The 23,069-nt window shown below is 40.5% G+C and overlaps 1 protein-coding gene across 2 annotated transcripts in view; it reads left to right on the top strand.

Moving 5' to 3' along the window:
• The first annotated feature begins 543 nt into the window (after positions 1-543).
• arid5b (AT-rich interaction domain 5B) overlaps positions 544-23,069 on the top strand; it is a 76,787-nt gene continuing 54,261 nt past the window's right edge. The window contains exons 1-3 of one of the 2 annotated variants that reach the window (XM_056395023.1): positions 544-624; positions 945-1,199; positions 11,197-11,431. In XM_056395023.1, the coding sequence (XP_056250998.1) occupies positions 604-624; positions 945-1,199; positions 11,197-11,431 (511 nt within the window). In that variant the 5' untranslated portion in view covers positions 544-603. Of the gene's footprint in view, positions 625-944; positions 1,200-11,196; positions 11,432-23,069 lie in introns of those variants that run through there. The other variant, XM_056395024.1, reaches the window with a different exon arrangement.

Genomic DNA, 23,069 nt, shown 5'->3' on the forward strand with positions numbered 1-23,069 from the left:
TTCCGCTCGAAGCAAAGCCGGCACCTCACGGGTCCCACATTGCCTTTTGAGGAATCATTTGATAACCCTATTAACTTTCATGTAACATTGTTTCTTGAAGGCATCCACAGCAAGCGCCTCAGTGTCATTACTGTGAGAAATGTGCTTTCATACTGAACGTCTTTTACAGAAGTCCTGGAAGACACATAGTCGCAGAAAAGCCCATAAACACGGAATATTAGCACAAATTAAGCTTTTGAAGGCAGTGAAATTTTCGAAAATGGTATTTTATCCTTTTATATAAAACTATTTCCCACTGGTGATTGAAAAGTCTTGATATTTTTATAGTTATGTGATAATATTTTGCCTAAACACCTGATTACGCTGAATATAAATACACTAAAAAATAATTATCATATATTTACTGCATTAAATTAAAAACAGACTTACAAAATGGTTCCTGTAGGGTATTTAATTCCAAACCATATTTTTCTACGACTCTTTATCGACTATACACGATGTTTTAAACTCTGCAGAAATATGTCCCTTGCAGGACCTTCGGCAATCCATTCAAGCCAGCAAGTTTGGAGAGCGTGTTGAGTTTAATCAATTCATAACGTCGAGATGGAGCCGAACTCACTGAAGGTAACGTTTGTTATCAGCCGTCGATTTATTTCATTTTCGCATTGCGCTAATCGTCACCGACTGTAAAATGTACTCATGTGTCTAATCCACCAAACTTTGACACACTGCATTTAGTATGACCACATCTGTGTCATATGTTGAACATCTAAAAATAGTTACATGATAGTGATTGTGTGCAAAAAAACAGAGATATTCTAATGTGATGTTTGCCAGCCGCGCAGGGATGTTTGAAATGTTTATGTCCACCTAGTTACGATTTGTTTACCAAATGACTCGATAAGCCATTCATTAATTTCTCCGTTTGTGTTTTTCCTCTACAGTGGGTGGGCTCGTCTTGCGGTTTACATGGACCATATATATTCTATAAAGCCTTTAAATTTAACCGGGACGGCAAACCGAGGATTCTGTCTCTCGGAGACTTTTTCTTCGTCAGATGTAAACCGGAGGATCCTATTTGCATAGCGGAGCTTCAGTTGCTCTGGGAAGAAAGAACAAGCAAGCAACTTTTATCAAGCTCCAAACTTTATTTTCTACCCGAGGATACTCCCCAGGGACGGACAGTCACTCATGGAGAGGTAGGAATATTCATCGCCTGGTGAATAATTGTGCGTTATTGGTGTTTTTCCGTGTTTGTTCTGTGTGTATGTGTGCGTGTGTCTGCGTGTGTGTGCGTGTGTGTGTGTTCTCCCTTGTTCGCGAGCATTTTATTAAACAGCATCTTCACTGCATTAAGAGTTTGCAGTGGATGTGTGTGTAGTCTCTGGTGACACAGGCGTCCGTAAACGCACGCATTGCTATTGACGTTGATGTATCCGAGCAGTTAAAGGTTTGACCTACAGCGGTATTTTTGTTCTCCAGTTTTACTTGAGCCTATTTGTCTATTGTGGTGTCAACTGCTGAATGTGCACTTGTCCAGCTGCGCTCAATAAGGCTGCCGCTGCGCTCTATGGGGTTAATTGTGTTATAAAGGGGGAAAATCCGCAAGAATCCAGCGCCGAGGCTCTGTCATTTCATTTCTTGGTAAAGCGTGTCAAATACTGACATATGGGCGGAAATTGCGAAACGGTAATGAATGCACGGGATCAAACTGGCTCAGATCGGTCGCTACGATAGTTATTAGATATTTTGTAATGCCGCCTGATGTTGAAAGAGGCAGAGCGAGTAATAAAGCGTGGCAGAGCAAAGCCAGCGCTGACACGTTTTAACTACTCTCCACGCTTTGCATAATTTTCCATGTGGACATTTCCATCCTCAACAATGTGAAACGGCTCTGTGTTACATTAAGGCGTTGTTGGCACAGAAAAGCAATAGCTATGATTGACTGTGGCCATATGTGGCGCTTGTGATCCGGTTACATCGTTGCACTGAATGGCATTACTCTGATTATTGAGTTTTTCTCACCGGCTATAAAACAAATGATGTTTTGTTTCCTCTCTGATATTCTTCAGCCAGCGACAACAGCACTTTAATTACTACTCTCTGCTTTTGATCACTCGCGGCTGGATGGAAATTATTCTCTGCTGCTGTTATATTGTTTATAGGGAAGGACAAAGCCGTGTTTGTACTTGACTCTTCCGCTGATGGTTTACTTACATTCTTTCCTCTTGAGTAATAGAGTGGCTATCACATTTCCCTTTCATGAGAAAGATGGCTATTTATGGCCATTTGCGGCAGAATTCTTCTATGAGCGGGTATCATCTCCTGAAGCGCTCTCGCTTTAGCCTTTAACACGCTGCAATTATTTAGTAATTACTTTGAGTGCATGCATCGCCGATTCTGAGGCCACACTTGCGCAACGCCATGTCAACTCCGCCCCTTTCCCAAAGACTTATTTGCATTGCAAAGTGCTTACATTCCAGTCCATTGGGTATATCTACCAGGAGGACTGCACTGCCAATGCAAATAAAAAATTCTCAAAGAATTTGGGATATAAAGAAAAGCACAGAATCATACAAGAGGAAAAGCATCTGCTGCAGTTTGTGTGTTTGATAACAGAAGAGGAATAAAAGTCATTTCCCTGCATGAATTATGTAGCAACTTGCATCACAGCACACAATCCTGCAGACACCAGAGACAGATGCTCTCGCTTTGAAGTTGCACTCTGATTACAGAACAGGCCCAGACTATAAAATAATATAATTTGGAGATGATACGTTTAAGTGCAATGTAGGTGCCTGCAGGCTGATCTCAATTAAAAGGCTTGGCAAACCTCCTGCTCTCAGCAAATCAGACTAGCCTACTTACTGTATATTACACAGTGGAAATTGCCCTGACAACTTCAAGTCAGTTTATGACCTTCACTGAGCCCATTCAGATTCTCGCTGACTTTGCCCCATAACACTAATCTGCACTGCATGAGTCAGCTAGGAGCGCTTACAGACGCAACCCATAATCCACAAAACAAACAGGAAGGGTAAACCAGCCTCACAAAAAAGCTGTGATATTAAAACTCTCTGGCTGAGTGATGTATGTGTGAAAAGATTGTTTGTTTTTGAAATGTAAACAGTAGAGAGGAGTTCATTTTTAGGCACACTGGGAAGTGGAGTTTATAAACCGCACATTAGTCAGTTTTCTTCAGGGCTCATAAATATAGATTAATGGCTCTGGAGTTACACTGAACTGTAAATCTGTAATTGACCGTCTGAAAATCAGGAGTTCAAATTACCCTACTGACTCACACAGATAAGGACGTGATAACTTACAGCTCGCAGGAAGTGTGCTATTTTCAAAAGCGTTTAGTGCTAAACAAGCGCAGACAGCATCATGAGCTAAAGCCACAGCTTGGTATCATTGAGGCCCATGACATTTATTCTTAGATCATGTTAGATTTACTCTTGAATATTTTCACACAACATAAAACAGAAACAGTTTGTGACATTTGGCACATAAACAGCCGCTGCTGCGTCGCTCCCTTTCTCTTATGTGATCACGCTTCATATCTTGTAGATAGCTATTATCTGGAGCCTGAAGCCAATATCCTCCAAATACCAAAAGGAACAACTTTTTCAAGACTTGAGAACAGGCTTTTATTGAACTAGCTCACCAGAATTGGATTACTGATTCACTTGTGTTCTCAGTGACGAGATATGATGTAATTTCCTGGTTATTTCTCAGGTATTTGTTTGCTCTCAGACTCTCCTGTGCTGTGTTTTGCTGTGCTGTGCAGTGACAAGAGGAACCAACCCGTGACCTACTGTGCTTGTTTTTCTTCTGTCACAGGGTTGGAGGTCAATTCCTTTTAAACGCAGCCAGCTTTAAAATCCACTCTGCTTTGGCTGGAAATAAAAATAGTGATTCATTGAATAAACCTCACTCTCGGCGCCCGTGTTTGCTGAATAGGTGATAAACAGATCCGGGGAAAATGTATTAATCTATTTATACTGAGTTAATTATTAAGTCCATATGCGGAGGAAGCTCTATTTTTCATTGTATCTCCGCCTGACAAGCAGTGTTTACCCTCACCAGTTGAGCTCTGCTTGCTCTTTAAACAGGCTTTGTGTCGAGCTGCTCACCCATTATGACAAACCCTCTATTGGGGCCTCTGCTCTATTTGTCTGCCTGCAAACTGCCACCGACTAAACAGTCACATGTGTTTTAAAACTCACTGAGTGACACATTATTTCTTCTCACTCCAAATGGCCTGCCTCTCCTGCCGGTACTGCTCACCGCCTGTAATACTTTCTGTTTTTGGACCCCCCATTTCAGGAGAGAGCTGTTGGAGATAACAGCTCACCGCACACAACACCCACTTATTGTATACTCTGCTTCAGGCGGTTAATTGCTTATGCTTATCTTACACTATATATCCCACTTTACTGCAAATACAGCAAGGAGCTCTTAATGGGAATTCACAACCTCGGAGAATATTTCTGGATCATGTTATATTAATGTGCTATTATCATCACCTCTGATTTCATCTGACCTCTCTTCTCCTCTATTCTGTCCCTCTAGCTGACAAGGCTTGGCGCACACACATACACACACACACACACACACACACACTGACAGGCTGGGGACTGCAGCACTAGGCCAGTATTGATTGCTGTGGAAAACACTTTGGCATGCGTCCAGAGCCATTTCTTCAGTACATGGCAGTAGTCCATGCATGTGTTTCAGTGCTTGGAAAGCCAGCTTGTAGGGAAATTAGATTGTATTCATTTGCTGCTTCTTTGATTTTTCCTAAGGGAAAAACCCTGAATGGGTAATTCAGGCATCTGGGATGCTAGTTGTGTTAAGTGTAAGTGGCTTAGATATGCGACCAGCATTTTGATGGATAAGGTCATTCAGCTGAATGACTGTAGTGTAAATGTGATATGGCACTTTTTTTTTCTTTTTTTTTTTTTTTTTACAGTGATCTTTTTAAGAACATCCATACTGCTCTCTGGTCTTGGCCAGTCTGTGCATTATACCAAATCTCCCCATTCACACAACAATGGCAGGAATTTAGAGGTGGTGGTAGTGGTGGTGTGTGTGTGTGTGGGGGGGGTTAGTGTGTATTTGTGGCGTGCGCGCATGTGTGCCTCCTCCTGCCGCAGAACAAGTCATTAACTCTGAACACTGCCCTCCAGTGAATTCCTCACCATTGCTGAAATAGCATGTAAATTATTACCAGCTTTTTAGGAAAGTGTAATTTAAAACCTTTAAAATGGAATACCCTGGACTTCAAAGGCTATAAAAAAAAAAAACACCCCACTAACATTTCCCATTTCTTTAGGAGTTGTCATTCCTGTCCTTCAAGATCTTCTGATTCTTTTCACCAAACTGTTTTGTGTCTTCGCAGCCTAAGTAATGATATGTTCCAGCAGCGCCCAGTTTGTCAACACACAGGAGACTTTTGGTGCTCTTTAGCTGGGTTTTTTTCCACTTTGTCATTGACTAACCACTTGAACAGGCAAACATTTGCCTTGATGCATGACTCCAGTGCCCCCAGCTACAGTGGATCGTTATTATAACCTTTGAGAGAATGTAGCCACACATGAGAAGCTCTTGCTTAATACTCCAGTTTATATTATTCAGTCTTAACTGTAGTTTCTCAGATGGAGCATTTTGAATCATCATGCATTTACTCTTTTCTTTTGTGCGTGTGTGTGTGTGTGTGTGTGTGTGTGTGTGTTTGAGTGTGTGTGTTTGTGTGCGTTCGCTAAAATACAAGGGTACAAAGCTGCAGTGATTCAAGGGAGCTGACGCAGCTTTTTTGTGGTGTCACCTTACATGATGGATGCCTCTCCCACTTTCAGGAAGGCTTTGAAAACTCCTGTTATCTCGCTATTTTTCTCTGTCATTATAGCTGTGCAAGAATGCTAAGTTCATATATCACCTCGGCTCATGTAAGAGCAATCTCTTAATGGAATCAGTGAATAAAAGATGAGTTCAGCACCCCGCAGATATTACAGCAACTTTTATGCATATGAATAAACTGCATGCATCAAGTGCCAGAACATTATGTACAATAATTCTCACCTTTTAAATGTTGTACCTTGAACTCTTTGTGGTCTTAAGGCGGTCTCATAAAAAAAAAAAAAAAAAAAAACATATTCTAATTCAATTGTCCCTGGCTTACTCCCCAGAGCTCCTGTTTAATTCCCAGATAAGTTTGTTTTGGGACACTGAAGCCAAGGTCAGTCATGGGGAGGGGAGATAGATAATGAACTCATATTGTGTTTCATACCCTCGTTCTCTTCTCTCTCCCGCTCCTTCTTTTTCTCCACTTCTCCTCCTCTGTCTCCCTCTCTGTCTCCTCATTGTCCATGTCACCATGTCCATTACTCAATTACTAATCTCCTTTGGCCTGAGGAATTCCAGCGCTGACCTCTCTGAGGCAGCAGGCTGAAACCTTCCCAGCGTGACAGGAGCACTGTGTGTGTGTGTGTGTGTGTGTGTGTGTGTGTGTGTGTGTGTGTGTGTGTGTGTGTGTGTGTGTGTGTGTGTGTGTGCATGCATGTCAATGTGGGTACCCACAGTATAGAAAGACACCCACCCACTGGGAGCGTGCACCCCTTGACTCCCAAGCTGAAAGTCCTGTCCGAGCGATGAGACGCTCCTCCCCAGAACGCTGACAGTCAGGAATGTCTGCCTCACTGGATTTTCTCGCGGGGAATTGTTTCGGAGTGATATGGAATATTTCAGGGTGCATTGTTTCTAATTGGATCACCGAATATAGAATTTGGAGTGTCCCTTATGTTCTTGTTTTGCCACCAGTACACCGCTGCATCCATATAAATAGAATGATATGGATTTTAGCGAGTTTAATTTCAATGAGATTGCTGGAGTCATGGGTTGCTGGAACAGAGTTATCTACAGTTTCACAGCAGAAGTCTGTTTTTCTCCACTTTGAGTCCATTATGTGCAGTCATAGCAATAAATTCACTCAGTAATGTTTTTGGAGATATCATGCTGCTGCAATAATAACATGAATTATTGATAGAAGAACGGAGGCAGAATGCAACATTCGGCTGTTAATGTGTTACCTTGCATTTTAACTCAATCATAAAATGAGCAGTTAGAGAGTGTGTGCGTTTTATTGACATACCCGGGGTAAAATGATGGTGACACATTAAGACATTGAGTGTGGGATTCAGAGTGTATAAATGCTCTTAATGCATCGGTGTAGGAAATGTCACTGAAATGACACCCGGCTGTTTGGTATGTTGCTGATGTGGAGTGTCACCTCTTGGCTGTGGGCTTGCAGTCCTCTGACCTATATTATCAAGTGGCCTGCTGGCTGTGTCTGCTGCTTTGTTAAACTATAAGCTGCCTAACGCGAAATGACAGCACAGTGTGGATGTGCGGCATTTACAGAAGAGCAAGGCCCCAAGTTTCTAACGCACATCTTTGAAACCCCGAAAATCCAAGTATGGAGCAGAAGACCCCCGCAACGCTGATGAATACCACTGGAATGATAAATCTGGTAGAGTCGCATCTAGAGCTGAAACAATGAGTCGATTCATTGACTTCACAGAAAACTAATCAACAACTATATTAGTTACACATGAATTTATTAAACAAAAAGGTAGGGGTACAATTAACTTAACGTATAGTATTCTAATCATCAATCAGTGTTTGATTGATTTAGGACAAGAAAATAGTCCAAGTTGAAACCTTTAAATTAGTTGTTTTGTCCAGGCAACAATATAGAACCCCAATATATTCAGTTTAGTCTTATGATGGACCAAGAAAACCAGCAAGTACTCACAGTTAATACGTCAAAACTAGAGTTTTTGTCACTTTTGTTAAAAAAAACTTAGGACTTCAAATAATTTATTGACTATTTTTCATTTTCTTTTCTGTCAGTTCACTAATTGATTAATAGACATGTGTCGGCTCTACAAAAAACCTTCACTGGTTCCAGCTTCTCAGATGTCAGATATTCGCTGCTTTATCTGATTGTGGATTGAATATCTGTTCCTCTTGGACGCTTCTAGTTAGACAAGAGGAACTTGGTCTCTTTTCTCACTGTTTTCTGGGTCTCTAGAAACTAAGATATTAACTGAATTGACAGATGATAGAAAAATGAAAATAATAGTTGCGGCTCTAGTTTGGTGTTGGTATTTAGAAATCCTTCAGTTTTCTTCCAATAAAAGTTGAATCAAGTTGAAGACGTTTCACGTCTCGTCCAACGGGCTTCTTCAGTTCTGTTTTTTATTTTATCATGGCAAACCAGGCTGGTGCAATGTGGTTGTTGTGATCGTTTCTCAATAACTGACTGGGTTGGCTAGTTCTCAGAAAACCTCTTACGTAGAGGCACGGCACATTTCTTAATTCTGCAGCGTTTGCTTTCAGATTTCTCAATCATATATCGTGACGTATGGAAACCATAAGTCAGTCCTCAGCTTCCTGACTGGATGTGCCGTATCACACATCACCAACAGACTTCAGGCCGGCGTGAAGCTGGCTGGTAAAGTTTAAAAATAAATAAATAAATAAAAAAAAGACAGTATATGGGAAAGCTAATGGATGTAGCCTGTTTTTAGAGCTGCGGCTCTGTTCATAGAGTGATTATATTCTGGACTGTGTTGACAGCTGCTGAATTGCTCTCACCTGTTGTGTTTTGCTCTCAAGCCGAACAAGTCCCCAAACAGGATCTGTTGACACTCACACAAGGCACCATGTCATTCAGCTGATTGATATGGAGGCAATGGCTGTGTGTTTTTAAGATTTGCTGCTGCTGTGTCTATGCTCTGGTGTGCTATTGAATTACTTGAAGTATTGCTATTTGACTCACACATCATCAGCAGCAGAACACTCAGTGCATTATTTTTGTTTCGAGTGGACTGAACTGGAATATTTCACAGTTTTGTTTCTCTATGTGCTGTCAGCGCATCGCATCAAAGTACAGTAGCTAATTCTGAAGAGATACAGTACAATGTGTTTTTTTTTTTGGCTGCAGGCTGAATGCTATTTACTGTTGCTCTACATTATTCAAATGGCCTGCTTTTTCTGAAGGCAGAAACAGCAGTCAGTTTTTCATTGCATGGAAAGCTGGTTACAAGCACCCGCCACCACTTGACAGCTGAAGACAGCTCATTATAAGAAGACCGAAAACCCATGTTTGATGTTTCTACTTAGTGAGGGAGGCACAGCTATATCAAGCTATCCCTCGCAGGCTTTTCCTTTATAAGGAAATACTGTCTCCAACTGGTTGGGATTTGATATGCCTGTAGTTGCAGATGATGTGAGAACTGAATATGGGTAATTGTATAGACGGAGCAGTCAGAGAGAATCAGAAAAGCTGAAAAGTCATGTGTTCATGTGTTTGTATTGAGAATATGGAGATAAAATTGGAGGAACACTTTGAAATAATGATTTAAAACATGTGAAATGCAGCTTTAATGCCAACAAAAAACTAAAACTTGACATTTTAAGTTCCACAAAGGAGGGATTTTACGGCAGAGCTGGGCTTTTGGATTTTATTAGATTGTATAGGTGTAGCCTATATGTGTTTATTGCGTCCACCCTTTATGCATTCATACAGGCCGTGCGTAAATATGTCAACAATACATAAGTGAGTGTTATTTTATGTCAGTAATATGCAGGCTCTTTGAGGGGAAATGTGTACAAGCAGACAGATGCCTGGTAAATTGGAGATAACCAAGTTAAACATCAGAGACCTACTCAGAGTGTCTGTGTTTCTGCCTGCACACATCTGTCCTCCAGATTTCCCTGTTTCTGTAATAGCCATCGTCCAGCACACCACTCCACTCTGTTGGTAACAAGCACTTCATCCATTAGTCCTTCAAATGGAAACACATTTAAGCATCTCCTCTTCCTTCCCTCTCCGTTCAACTTGTATTTCTTTTAAGTACGAGAGTTATTAAAAGGGGCTGAATCAACGTTATGAACAGAATAAAGCAGATACACAAAACCGCCACAGCTATTTTCAGCCTCGGTGTCAGCCCCTGCACGTGACTGCTATAGATTTACATTTATAGTTTCCTGACAGTGTCACATTAATTTTATTGTGTGTCAGGGAGACCACTGGCTCACAGCTTTCTCCAGTTCATTCATTACACCCTTGCTGTAACAAATTGCATTTCTTCTTCTCCTCTCCTCTTTGAAGGTGTAATCATAGCCACTGAGTGTGACTTGTGATTTAAAAGCGTAAAATCTCAGCATTCACGGTGAATATCAGGAGCCCGACTTTCTAAATGCTAATCAAAAAGTCTAAAACATCTACGTCCTCATTGACATTGATTTAACTGCTGGCATAAATTCAATTCAGCAATCATCCACATCATCCATATTCATGCTGCCGTAATTTACTTACATGAATGTGTGTCCACAGCCGCAACACTACTTGACGCACATACCAATTTAGTTGATAAATGAGGACGTTCTGTTGTTTGTCCTGTTTCTTCTACTGGCTCGGATTTGAAACCTCTTTTTGACCCAACCTTTGATCCTGAATCTGACACATTATCCGGCCACACATTACTTACCAGTGGTGGAATTTAACGGAAGTGCAAATTTGGGTTATTTGTTCTTTACTTGACTATTTCCATTTTATTCTACTTTATACTTCACCTCCACTTTGTTTGACGCTTTTAGTGACTTTTCAGATTAAGATTTTCCATAAAAACATGATACACTTATATATTATGATGCAGTTCTATGCTGTTTATCTACCTAATAGTATATAAAGTCTAAAATTATATTAGTATTTCTACTTTTCCTTAACTAAATGATCTTTATACTATTAGAGCAGGGATAGTGTACAAATAATCTGATGATGAATGGTTGTGCTTTTCGGTCTGTAGAAAAAAAAAAGTTTTCTATTGGTTGCATTGTTTTCTAAAACACTGTTTGTTGGGAGCATTTTTTTTATGTGTTCTTTTCATCCCAAATTTTTTTGCACAAGTATGTTCAGCGTGGAATAGTTCTCTCTAGATTTCAATTTTAAAATTCCAATGTCAGTTATGCGTACCTGCGTACCTCCCTGTGTCTATTCAACAAAACTACTTCAAACAAAGTCATTAAAATGGTTGTACTAGAAAATGACCTTGGCACACTTGCATTTATATAACTCCCTTTATGTTCCTCTGATTGTAATTGGGATTCTGCCCTGCCTCCTTTCAGCACGAGGTAATTGCAGTGTCTGAGAAGGTGATTGTGCGGCTGGAGGACCTGGTGAAGTGGACGGTACCAGACTTCTCAGGATGGGCCCACGGTCTGAAGGCCGAGCCTCTCAAACCCTCCGTGCTCCGGGAGCTGGGGACCAACGGGAGGCGGGAGGCCCTCCACCGTTACCGAGAGAGCACCCTGACCAGCGGTCTCAACTTCAAGGATGTCCAGAGGGAGAGGGCGCAGCTAGGTGAGCGCAGGCAGAATCCTCCATTTCTTTTAGTCTTCTTTTGAGGGTATTTTTTAAAGCATCTCTTTATTCTGAAAGGTTGCTGCAGTGTTTCCAGTCTCTCTGTGCTGCCGTGTTGAGGGTTTATGTATTTGTGTCCCGTCTCCACCATAAATCAGCTTATGTTTATTGTCCTTTGGTTGGTTTAACAAGTGTTGTCTTGACTGGAGTAATTCATCAGTATGTTGTTGGAATTCCTCCCGATATAATGAGCTGAGAATCACACTAATAGAGGCAAGCTAGAGGTAATGGCAGCGTGTTTGCCAACGCATTACCATCCCACAGTATAACAGCTCTGTTTTCCAAGTGTGACAACAACAAAGGCAGCATTGCAAAAAATCACATAATTCAGCTTGTAATGTCTTTAAATAACCGAGTCGCATCAAACTGCAGTCTACAGCACCTCTGATACCTCTTTATATCCATCAGTTCAGATCATAATTGTGTCTGTGCATCTCAGCAGCTTTAAGGATCATTGCTGTGTGCGTCTGAATGGTTGTCTGGAGTATTCATCATGTACATGGTGCCATTAAGTGTCAGCGAGTGTTTGATTCTTGCACCGGGCTCTTGGGGTCTCTCTACAGCATTACCCATGAATCAGGCCTGACATAGAGCTGGATGTCTCTGCAGATGACTCACCTGATGCAAATAGGAAACTCTGGCATTTGAGCCTAATAATCAGAAAGAACATAATGTTCCCTTTGAAGCCGTTTCCCACTTATTTGCCTCTCTCTCACATGGCTGTGATGTAATGCCTAATGCTGATTATAATGGTATAATGTAGCTTAGCAAACATGCTAAAAATACCATGGGAATTACAGTACCTCTTGTCAGGTTATAAGTATGTATCCTGGTGAGTAAAGCCAGAATTTAAGCTTTATGATCCTCTATTAAGTCATTTTTAATAATCATTTTATGCCCAAAGCCTATGTGGAAGTTAAACTGCCATAGGTTTTAAAATATGAGCCTATTTTTTTGTAGTAAATGGTGGTTTATCGACGACTCTTGTACTGCTTTCTGCCTGAGATCTTCCAGCAAGCCAAGCTGTTGTGTTTGTGTCTGTGTGATGCTGTAATGCCCTTGATTACTCGGCATTGCTTGAATCTCATACGCAGAAAGGACAAGAGGATCAATAATGGAAGCTTTGTTGTTATTCCAGTAATCAATACAGTTTGATTGTGCTTGTGGGCGTGTATGTGATTGCTTGCTTTCATAAACAGATTTGTCAGCCCGTTTCTTAAATGATATTATGTTCCATATCATGGTTTTCTATAAATGTGCTGTATCGTCCAGATTTTATAGATTTAGCTGTTGTCAGTGTAATAACCTGGCGATGACGCTATTGTTACCGAGGGGTTGTGTGTGTGTGTGTGTGTGTGTGTGTGTGTGTGTGTGTGTGTGTGTGTGTGTGTGTGTGTGTGTGTGTGTGTGTGTGTGTGTGTGCGTGTGTGTGTGTGCGTGCGTGCACGCCTGTGCGTGCGTGTTTTGCTAATGAGCGGCGCTGCCGTTAATGACTCCATCAGGCTGTTTCTAAATGCACTTGTCACTCCGATGGGACACTCCGCCAGAGAATCTGCCCACTCAGCAGAACGGGCTCAGACTCTGGCAGGGCACCAGAGACACAGGCATACACACACTTTGACACACACACACACAGATGGACACGTGCACACATGCTACACACCGACAATCAGTGGTGTGCACTCACTTATCCATTTGTTTGTTTGTTCACTACATCTTTGGCGTGTGTCAGTTGTTGACAGTCTGACAATATGAGAGGGGCAGAGTTTGTGAGAGAGAGAGAGAGAGAGAGAGAGAGATCACTTATTCATCAAGGCAAATGCATGTTACTCTGAGCAAGGGTTTGCATAGAAATATGAAATGTGCCACTGCAATGCTGCTGACTACTGAAATGAAATATTCATGCCACAGCAGCAGATCAGATATAAAAGTACCCTTAAAGCATCCTGTAGCTGAATGTCCGTAATTCTGTGTAATATGTTGGCTCATTGACTAAACTGGCTTTTTTATGATAGTGCTATATAAAGTTTTTTTTTTTTTTTTTTGGATTGTATATATGAACAGAATAGCCCAGAGTGGTTGAATGATGTATTTGCTGATTGTTATTCTCTGGCTGATCTGTAACTATGTCAGAGGAATTGGATTGTTCCCCATAACAGGATACTGCAGCAATACCACAAGCTGCACAGAAAACCATTGTGAGCTAAAGAGCAATAAAGTGTGCCATTGTTATCGAGGGAAACTGTTCTTTTTTTTTTTCCAAGTACATATCCTAACTTTTCCTGGCATGCTGCCATTGTGAATTAAGTGCACTGTTATGTGTTTGTGTCTCATAGGCAACATATGAAATACTACAAGACATATGTGGCTCAAATCGCAGAATGCAATATTGTATTGTTCTTGATCTGCATTACACAGGGAATTATAGTTTGGTGAGTGAACAAAGCTCTATTCTGTCCTCAGAAATGCATCGAGACATGAAAGCAAACATGCACACACAAATTAAAGTAATTAATTAGAGAAACAAGTGACCTTCACTGCTGTCCTGCAGCATCCACAACTGTGATTCTCCAAAACCTGCAAGGCAGAGAGATGATTGGCATCATAATTGAAATGCCAACTTTAGTCAGGCTTTGAGACTGTTTTTAAAAGAGCAGTTGACTAAGCATACAAAGACCTTTTTATTACAGTCCTTTAAAAACATTTATTCATTTTCTAAAGTTAAAGAAACATCTGGGATCAGTCTGTTGACGGAATAGTCTGACATTTTGAGAAATATGTGCAGTTGCTTTCTTACTAAGACTTAAATATGTCTTTACAGTAAATTGTGAAGCTACCACAAGCAGCTGTTTAGCTAAGCTTAGCATAAAGAGTGGAAACAGGGGAAAATAGCTAATATGGTTAGCATGGTAGCAAAATCTGCTTTAGCAACACAACCTATCTTGTTTAGATGTAAAAACACCATGCTGTGGTTATGTGCTGAATTATGTTTTGGCTGGGCGCAGTAACTTCTTCCTCTTGTTGACCCTGTAAGGTTGCCACAGTCTTTATGTTAGGCTAAGCTAATCAGCTGCTGGCTGCAGCTTCATATTTAGCGCACAGACATGAGAGTGGTATCAATTTTCTCATCTCACTCTTGGCAAGCCATCGAACAAGTTTATTTAGCAAATTGTTACAACTATTTCTTTGTATTGTTTATTGTTTTTTTAAAGTATCCCACGGACTTTTAATTAGGCTACATTAAACACGTTAAACGCTTCATAAAAAAGACTATTAAACTGAATTACATAAGCTTCAAATTCCAAGAGAACAGGACAAAGACAGCATATTGCTATGAGTGCTTGGAGTATTTTACAATCCTTACATAATGCGTAATGTAATCCACTTAATCAGGTGATGCAAAGTGTCCACTCAGTTTATCTTGTATTGGAGTGAGTATTAGAGCTTCTTTTTACAGTTAAAGCCACCAGGGATGGCTTGCCAGGGAAGTTTACATTCTGCCCCTCTATCTCTCCCCGGAGAACTGGCCTGATTCTTTTTTTTTTCATTGCTGCCTGCCGAAATTGGTTTCTGGTCGTATACTACGAGGCCGAGCGTCGGAGAGCTGTATCTGCTGATACAGTTTGTTGGCTTGTGCCGGGAGAAACAGAGAGCCATAGATGGAAAATAATAAAAAAAAAAAAATAGAAAAAAAAAAACACATACTCACAAAGGATGGCTCTTGCTCACAAAATAGCTCAATAGGTTTTCTGTCTTGTCTTTCCTCAATTGAAGCCTTCAGTGCAGAAACCGGTGAGTAGATTGTGAGTTAAGATGATGTGAAGGATTATATAAGGTCATAGATTGTGACTCTTGCATTCAAAGAACATAGAAGGTGTTCCTGACTCCTGCCCTCACCTATAGTATCATCTGTTGCTGGCTCATCCCTCACTGCTGCGAGGATCAGGGCTCTCTGAGAAAACATCCTGACGGGAAAAAGTAACCATGCAGGCAGAAAAAAAATATACAGTTGCTTGTAAAAGCATTCACCCCTCCCCTTGACTTTGTATACAATTTTTGTACTGCAGCACCTTTTGAAAAGCAAACACACGACAACATAAAATTATAAAGAAAATGTCAGTGGGTTTATTCATATCTTTAAAGATCACAGACATTTGTTGAAAATGTTCCTGCTGCGTTGCGTATTAAAGCTGTTGTAATTGTGCTGTTTGACCCACCAAATGCATAGAGTGGATCACGCTAAACTGGAGGCTGCATGATGGATTAAATATCAGAAAACATTAACATTTTCATGGAATATTCAGCAAGTGATGGTGATGAAGGTCAGTTATTATTATTCAAGGAAAGACGTGCTCGCATGAGGCTCTTTGCTGCGTGAAAAGCTGCAAATGGTCGATGTTTTCCATCCAATATATTCATCAACGTGCAGAGAAAAATATGACATTGTAGCTCTGAATCAAAATGCACTTTGCTGTGAGTTGACGTAATGGATTTTTTTTACATAATCCATAATAACTGACCTTCATCTATATTTCAAGTGTATTACACTCATTTGGCTGGTGCTTTTGTTCACAGCGAGGTTTTTTGTCATACATATACATCAGGAGTAATTTGAGGGTAGTGAGTCTTGCTCAAGGACACTTCAACCTGTGGATAGGAGAAGTTTAGGATTAAGCCGCCAACCTTATGAGAAACTGTCATATGTATAGTGCGTAGAATTCAAGAAATCAACACATTTCACCGGTTTGTAATAATGAAACTGCAACTTTAGAATGACACTAGGTGTTTTCCAAGTCTGTCTAAGTTCACTAAGAGTCAATATGAGGTTTCAATTAAGTACAAACTTATGGTCTTTTTTGTGCTAAATTCTCTCTTTGTGTTTCCCTGGAAAGTGTTTCTGTGCAGCGTCTGTGATGGAGGACTAAACTAAAAGGGTATTTTGTACTAAAAAAAAAATCTCTGGGAGATATTCACTTGATCTCTTCAGGCTGCCGAGGCCTCATATCAACTCCAGATAAACTCTGGGATGTATTTTTGCATAGAGCGAGGACTGTGGATTTTGTTCCCCACCACTTACATTGAAAGCATGTTAGGAACAGATCTCTTGGTGGTCAGTATTAACAGGAAGAATGGTTTCAGTAAGCAAAATCTGTTTCAATGTGCTTATGGACACCTAACTATTGTTTCAAAATTGAGGAACTGTCCTTTAAACCTCACAAACAGAGATCAAATTTTAATTATTTTTCTATTTTTTTTCTTGGGGCTGTTTCACAACCCTCCACAATTAGTTTGAATTTTTTGCAGCTGTCCTCTGTTTCCTTTGTGCATTGCATTGTGCAACAATAGAGTCCATCAGCAGCACATTCAAAAATCAAGCCTTTCTTTTTTTTTTTTTTTTTTTTTTTTTGAAGTCTGAATACATTTACTTGATTTACTCATTTTTCCAGCATGAACACTCTTCATACATAAAAGCTGCTTAGAATTAGTGTGCAGCATCAGATTGGAAGACATTTAAACATTACTTTATGTGATCAGAGCTAAACTTACATTGACTGAGCTTGAGGCACAGAGCGATATTATTGCATTTCAAGATTCTTTACAGCCTCGCCTGCTCGGGGGAAAGAACCACTGTATTTCCCTCTGATGCAACATCTGATCTGTATGCCAGGCTTGGCACATATACGCCGTGTTGATATCCCAACAATATTTCAGTCGGAACATTTCAATTTGATGTAGAGGGTAGATTCTGTCCCTTTTCAGAGACTGTTCAGAGCATCACCAAATGTTTATGCGGGTAGGAACTGGTGATAAGGAAACAGACAGATGCTGTCTTCTCATGGTTGATTTGTCTTGGTGACAATACAGAACAATATTTGGGACTTTGAGTCACTATCACACATGAAAATGTTTTATGTTTCGACTGCAACGTGGGAAGGAGTAAGCGGTTTCTTGGAAAAGATAAAGAGAACGTGTCGTGGTGGTACAAGAGTAATGGTATGTTGTGACTCTGACAGAGAAAGAATGCCACGCTTTTGTAAGACACGCCACACTGTATTCCTCTATTCAGAATATGTGGCAGATTGTATCGTTTACACTTGTTTGCTTTCCGCCCCTCAAACATATTTGCTTCCCCTTCTGCTTTTTTCTGCAGAACTAATCCTACAAACTGTCCAAAATCTCTTTTGAAGTAATTTAATGGAGTGTTTGTATTGATTATGTTTCTCTCTCTCACCCCCCTTCCCCTCTCTCTCTCTCTCCTGCGCTGGTATGTTTTTTTCTTTTTGGTGGTGTTGAGAGAGGGGTGGGGGGGTGCGGGTGGGGTGGGGGGGTGGGTTATGGCAGTATCTTCTTCATTATGCTCAGACCTGTAGGAGAGAGAATCACAAGCTGTTTTTCCTCACTGATGTGCTCATATCATTAATTCCCTTCTGACTGTGGCCTGGCCGGAAGCCAGAGAATTCTAAATCTGTAAGCAGTAAATTGTGTGCCGGGGTGGAAAAATCTATTAGATGTTTGAGCATGCCTCGAATTTGAATAGGAGAAAGAGAGAGAAAGACACACTGTGAGAGAGAGAGAGAGAGAGAGAGAGGGGGGGGGGGGGACCACCCAGCACCCCAGCCATATCCTGTTATGGCTCACACCGTAATCAAATTTAGCTTCTTCGGATAGCTATATTCATTAATAATTTGTGTTATTTTATTTCTGGAATGTCACATAATGTGTTTTTCGACTTGTGCGAGGGAGGGGGGGGGGGGGGGGGGCGAAGGCTGGTGGATGGTTAAACAATGAGAATGGCCTCAGAGGAAATGAAGAGCTCCGTCTCTCCATTAGCGAGCTCTGCAACAACAGTTGTGTCTCTCTTCTCTCCATTAGTCAGGTCTGGAACAACAGAGATGCTATTGATGTGACCTCTGCCAGGCATCTTAAACAGGCAGAAAAGGAGCAAGGTTCTGTCATAACACACTAACTCATCTGCCTCTAGCTCAAATTTCCCGATATTTATTTAATATTAGTTGTTTTGTTATTTTTAGTGAAATGCTTTAAAATCTGACGGATCAGGAGGTTTTATCTGAGGCTGTGTGTTGGTTTAGGAACATTTCCTCTCTTTTCTTAAACAAATTGCGTGCCATTTCCAGTTATACTCTGACTCATACTTAAGTGTTACCCAACCAGCAGCCATTCTGGAGAGATTTCTGTATCCGTCTTACTCACAATGATGCTCATTTCAAGTATTACAGCAACATTAATATTTTAGCGCAGACTTGCCTTTTGTACATGTCTCCCTGATATGTTTCTTTCTTCCTGACAGTTTCACATTCTGCCTTCAGATAGATAGATACGGATGATTCTGTGCTGCTCAGTAGGCACTCTAGACATCACAGATTGTACAGTTAATAACTCTGCATATTTTATGAGCATGCCAGTCCATCTGCTTTATGAATGCTTGTAAAACTCTTCTCTTCTGAGCGTCCTGTTGTGCACAAAACGGACTTGAAAGTCAAATCAACATTAAGAAAATCACTCAAGATGATGAGGCGTCATGAACAGTGGTGGAATTTAACTTGGCACATTCACTCAAGTGCTGTGGCTCTTGTAGTTTACTTAAGTATTTTCCATTTTATGCCACTTTATACTCTACTACAAATCAAAGGGAAATATTGTACTTTATAAAATATTGTAGTTTATGAAATATGATGCATTTTTACTGATTAAACTACCCAACAGTATATAAAATAACTATCTTACACATTAACACATCAGTAATAATAATCCAAAAATAGCATAATACTCACAGGAGGATTTACTTTTCCAATGCAGGGCTTTTACGACTATATCAATAGCATGGGCTCAACTATTCCTGGTGGAGACGCAACATGATTCAGATTATTGTATTATCTTTGACAAGTGAACAGAAATGTGAAGATAAATTGCATTGTTCAACAATAAGCAAGATTTACTGTCTGTACAGTTCATTCTTATGAACAAACCCAAACACGCACTTCATCAGTTTATTGTGAGTTTCTGATTTAATGTGAGCGTAAAAAGATCCAGTTCTGTTTTGTTAATAACACCAGCGACTTGAACGTTGGCTCACCTTCTTCAAGCTTTTCTTCTACCTGATTTAATAAAACTGACCTGCGCACAATGACAATAATAGCTTGACTTTTTAAGTATGTGAAGTGTGTGTGTGTGTGTGTGTGTGTGTGTGTGTGTGTGTGTGTGTGTGACAAATTACCTCTCACATTAAATACTAATTTAATTCTACCTCTGCATTACAGTGTTGGAAAAGCACTTTGAATAAGACTTGTGCCAAAGGTAAAAATAGCTCTCGCAGCTGATTGCAGATCAGCTTCTCAACATCCACTGAATATTTGTCATAATCTGTAAAGCAGAACTGATGTAAGAGGGTCACACAGCCAGGCTGCAGGATATATACTGTACTACACAGTATGGAAGATAGACTCCTAACCTTGTAGGAATAACATAGTGTTCATTTCACAGCACAGAGGTAATGCATTTTTCCTGCATTGGAAGGTAATTGCAATGGGGGCTTTGATAGATTCCAGACCTTTGGTGGGAGTGTGTGTGTGTGTGTGTGTGTGTGTGTGTGTGTGTGTGTGTGTGTGTGTGTGTGTGTGTGTGTGTGTGTGTGTGTGTGTGTGTGTTGCATGCTCATACATGCTTGCTTGGATACATAACTGCTCTTAATGCTTTTATTAAGCCAAAAAAATACAAATGACATAATTTGTGTGTCTAAAATATCTGGGTGCAGATGGTGTAATATATTTTGCTTTCTTTGATATATTGACTGCCAGGGGAGTTGGAAGGAGTGCCTTGGCTCCAAACAATAGATCATTGATGCCTCTCTGTCCTCTTTCTCAACCTGTCAGTCCATTTCCTTGTTATGTACTGGCCTGAGGAGCACTTGGCAAAATGAGAGGCATTCAGCCAGTCTTGTTTTTTCCCCCTGATTTTCCCCTCAGCCATTACTCAGGGAAAAGCTGTTGTTTCACTCTATGTGTCAGAGGATAATATCTAAAGTTAACAATAGTCTAGTCACAGTGTACAGTTAGAGTGTAGGTACAACTTTGATTTATCTTGCTGAAGATAATTGTTGAATTTGAGAAAGAAAAGCGGAGGGACGGATTCGCAGTAAACTACCCCAGTATGTCAGTGTTTGTCTTTCATGAGGAGCAAATCGATTCTAGTAGCATTTCTGATCATTTATAGCCTTATGACACACACATGTTGCCAGTCATCATTAGGGCTGGCAAGTTCTTACATAAGAGAAAGCTTTGGCAAATCATTTCTATGATTCATGTTGTTTTCATTCCATGTTACCTCTCACTGCGCATTACACCGTATACACCGGGGGATCTCCCAATATGTCGCTACCATAAGCTCGCTCCCTATTGTGTAGTAGCTCGCCCAAAGGTTCAGAGGATGTAGTGCGAACCGAAGTGCAAACATTCAGCAACATAACCTCGCTGAGTAATTCTGCTCCAAGAACATTCAAATCAAATACACACACTCCCCCCCCCGTCTCTGACACCAAGTAATCATTTGTTAAACAGATGTCAGTCAAACGAGTTTCGCTGCTGTCGAGCTTGTTTACTTCAGGTATGCCGTAGGCGACATCCCGTGTTAGCAACACTTTTGAATAATGTTACATAAGAAGTTAAAAGTCTTCATTTATGTGAACAAATATAAACTAAACTAAATTTTTGTTTCCATAGATGAAGTGAGTTTTGCTGCAGGCTACAACATGATCCCTGTTTTTAAACATTTTTTTTTTTTTGCCTATGTTTATTTACATTTTGAAGAATTAATTACGCTGAATTATCTATTATAAGTTCCTGTTTGTTGTGTACCATTGGATGCACTGACGGCTATCACCTGATTACTTTGATACTGAAGAAAACATGATGATTCCCAGGCAAGTTCTGGAGTTATAAGGAACTTCTTTTCTCTCTGATTTCTAAGCTGATTTATGGACGTTTATTTGAAATGCAAATTGGACATAATTGTTTTCTTGGAAAGTGTAAGTCGCACTGAATCTAAAAATATGTGTATCATGTCTGTATGTTTTATTCTTGGTACCAAAGGGGAGTTGTGGATATTGATATTTGATGACCGGTTACACAAAAACATAGCGTATTCATCAGGTTTGGTTTGGAGATCAGTTTGAGTGTTTTGATACGATGTGTGAATGAATGTAACCGGTGATATATAAGACATGAGTAGCTCTCAGCCACTTTCATTTTGTCAAAGTAGCTCTCAGAGGGGAAAAAAGGTTGGAGACCCCCAGGTATACACAACACGTAACAGTCCTTTGATGGCTTTCATAAAATAAAATGACCGACTGAGGAATAAACAAAATAAGCACATGAACAAAAATATCTCCCACTGTCATTTTCAACTCTGAGTGATGTAAAAAAACCAAAAACAAAAACACAGAAATATTACAGAGAGATATAACAAGCATTTTTTTGGCAAGAGTGACCAGAGAACATAAACTTGTTATCGCAGCTCGTAGATATTCTCCACTGAAGTTCTTATCTTCCCTGTGCAATGTGAGACAAGCAGCTCCAAACACTGTATGTGCTGCATTACAGTGATTACAGCTCTGCTGAGTAAAAACGGAGGTTTGCCACATCTGAGGTCGCGCTCTGCAATCTGGAATGAATGAACTTCAAGCCAAGCTGGTTGCAGTTTTATCAGAAATTACCTGCTTGTTTAGCCAGATACTGTGTCTGTCACATGCATAACACGGCGGTCTTGTGAAAACAGTTTGTGCAGGACCGAGCTGGGGAACTTCAAACGGAGATCATTAGGGCTTGTGGAGAGAAAACAATTGTTAGTGGTCGTTTTCTTCTTTTTTGTGGTGCTGTTAGAATGTGTAATCACAACTAATTGCACGGCTAAGTATGCAAGAGAAAATCCTGCAGTTTGCATTTCTGGGATTTGCTTTTGTGTTTTCAATACGCTTTATATCCATGACAGCACATAAACAAGAAATCTGAACAGATGGCGCTGGTTTTTAATGACATATTGCTATCTGTAAAGTCTCCCTCTAAGCCGTAGACTAAAACGTCTCCCCTTGGGGAGCGCACCGCTCTAGTTGTTATCATCCGCCGCTAATGTCACTCTTTTCTTTGCTACATTGTCAAGTCCTTAAGCTAAATAAATGCAATGTAAATTGAGTATTGTGCTGGATATAATTATTGAAAAGGGTTCCAGTTGGCTTAACTCAACGGGCTGTTTATTTAAAGCCTTCCTCCTCCGTACAGATCTGACGATAGAGCGAGAGAGGGAGAAGGAGAGGTTCTTATATAATGACAGGAATTTACAATGCAGCCATGCTGAATGACAACCCCCCCTCACCCCCCCACCCACCCCCCCCCACACACACATACATACACACATACAAAAAAAAAAATATATATATATATCTCCAACAAATACACCCCCTCCCTCCCCCCCTCCCTCCCTCCCTCCCTCTCTTCTCTTTCTCATTACAGTTTTACCATTGGGAAACATGCCTGTCCCAAATAGCCTTCAGTATTATTCTTTTCCC

The sequence above is a fragment of the Seriola aureovittata genome, chromosome 14 (genome assembly GCF_021018895.1).
Source record: "Seriola aureovittata isolate HTS-2021-v1 ecotype China chromosome 14, ASM2101889v1, whole genome shotgun sequence".
Classification (NCBI taxonomy): Eukaryota; Metazoa; Chordata; class Actinopteri; order Carangiformes; family Carangidae; genus Seriola; species Seriola aureovittata.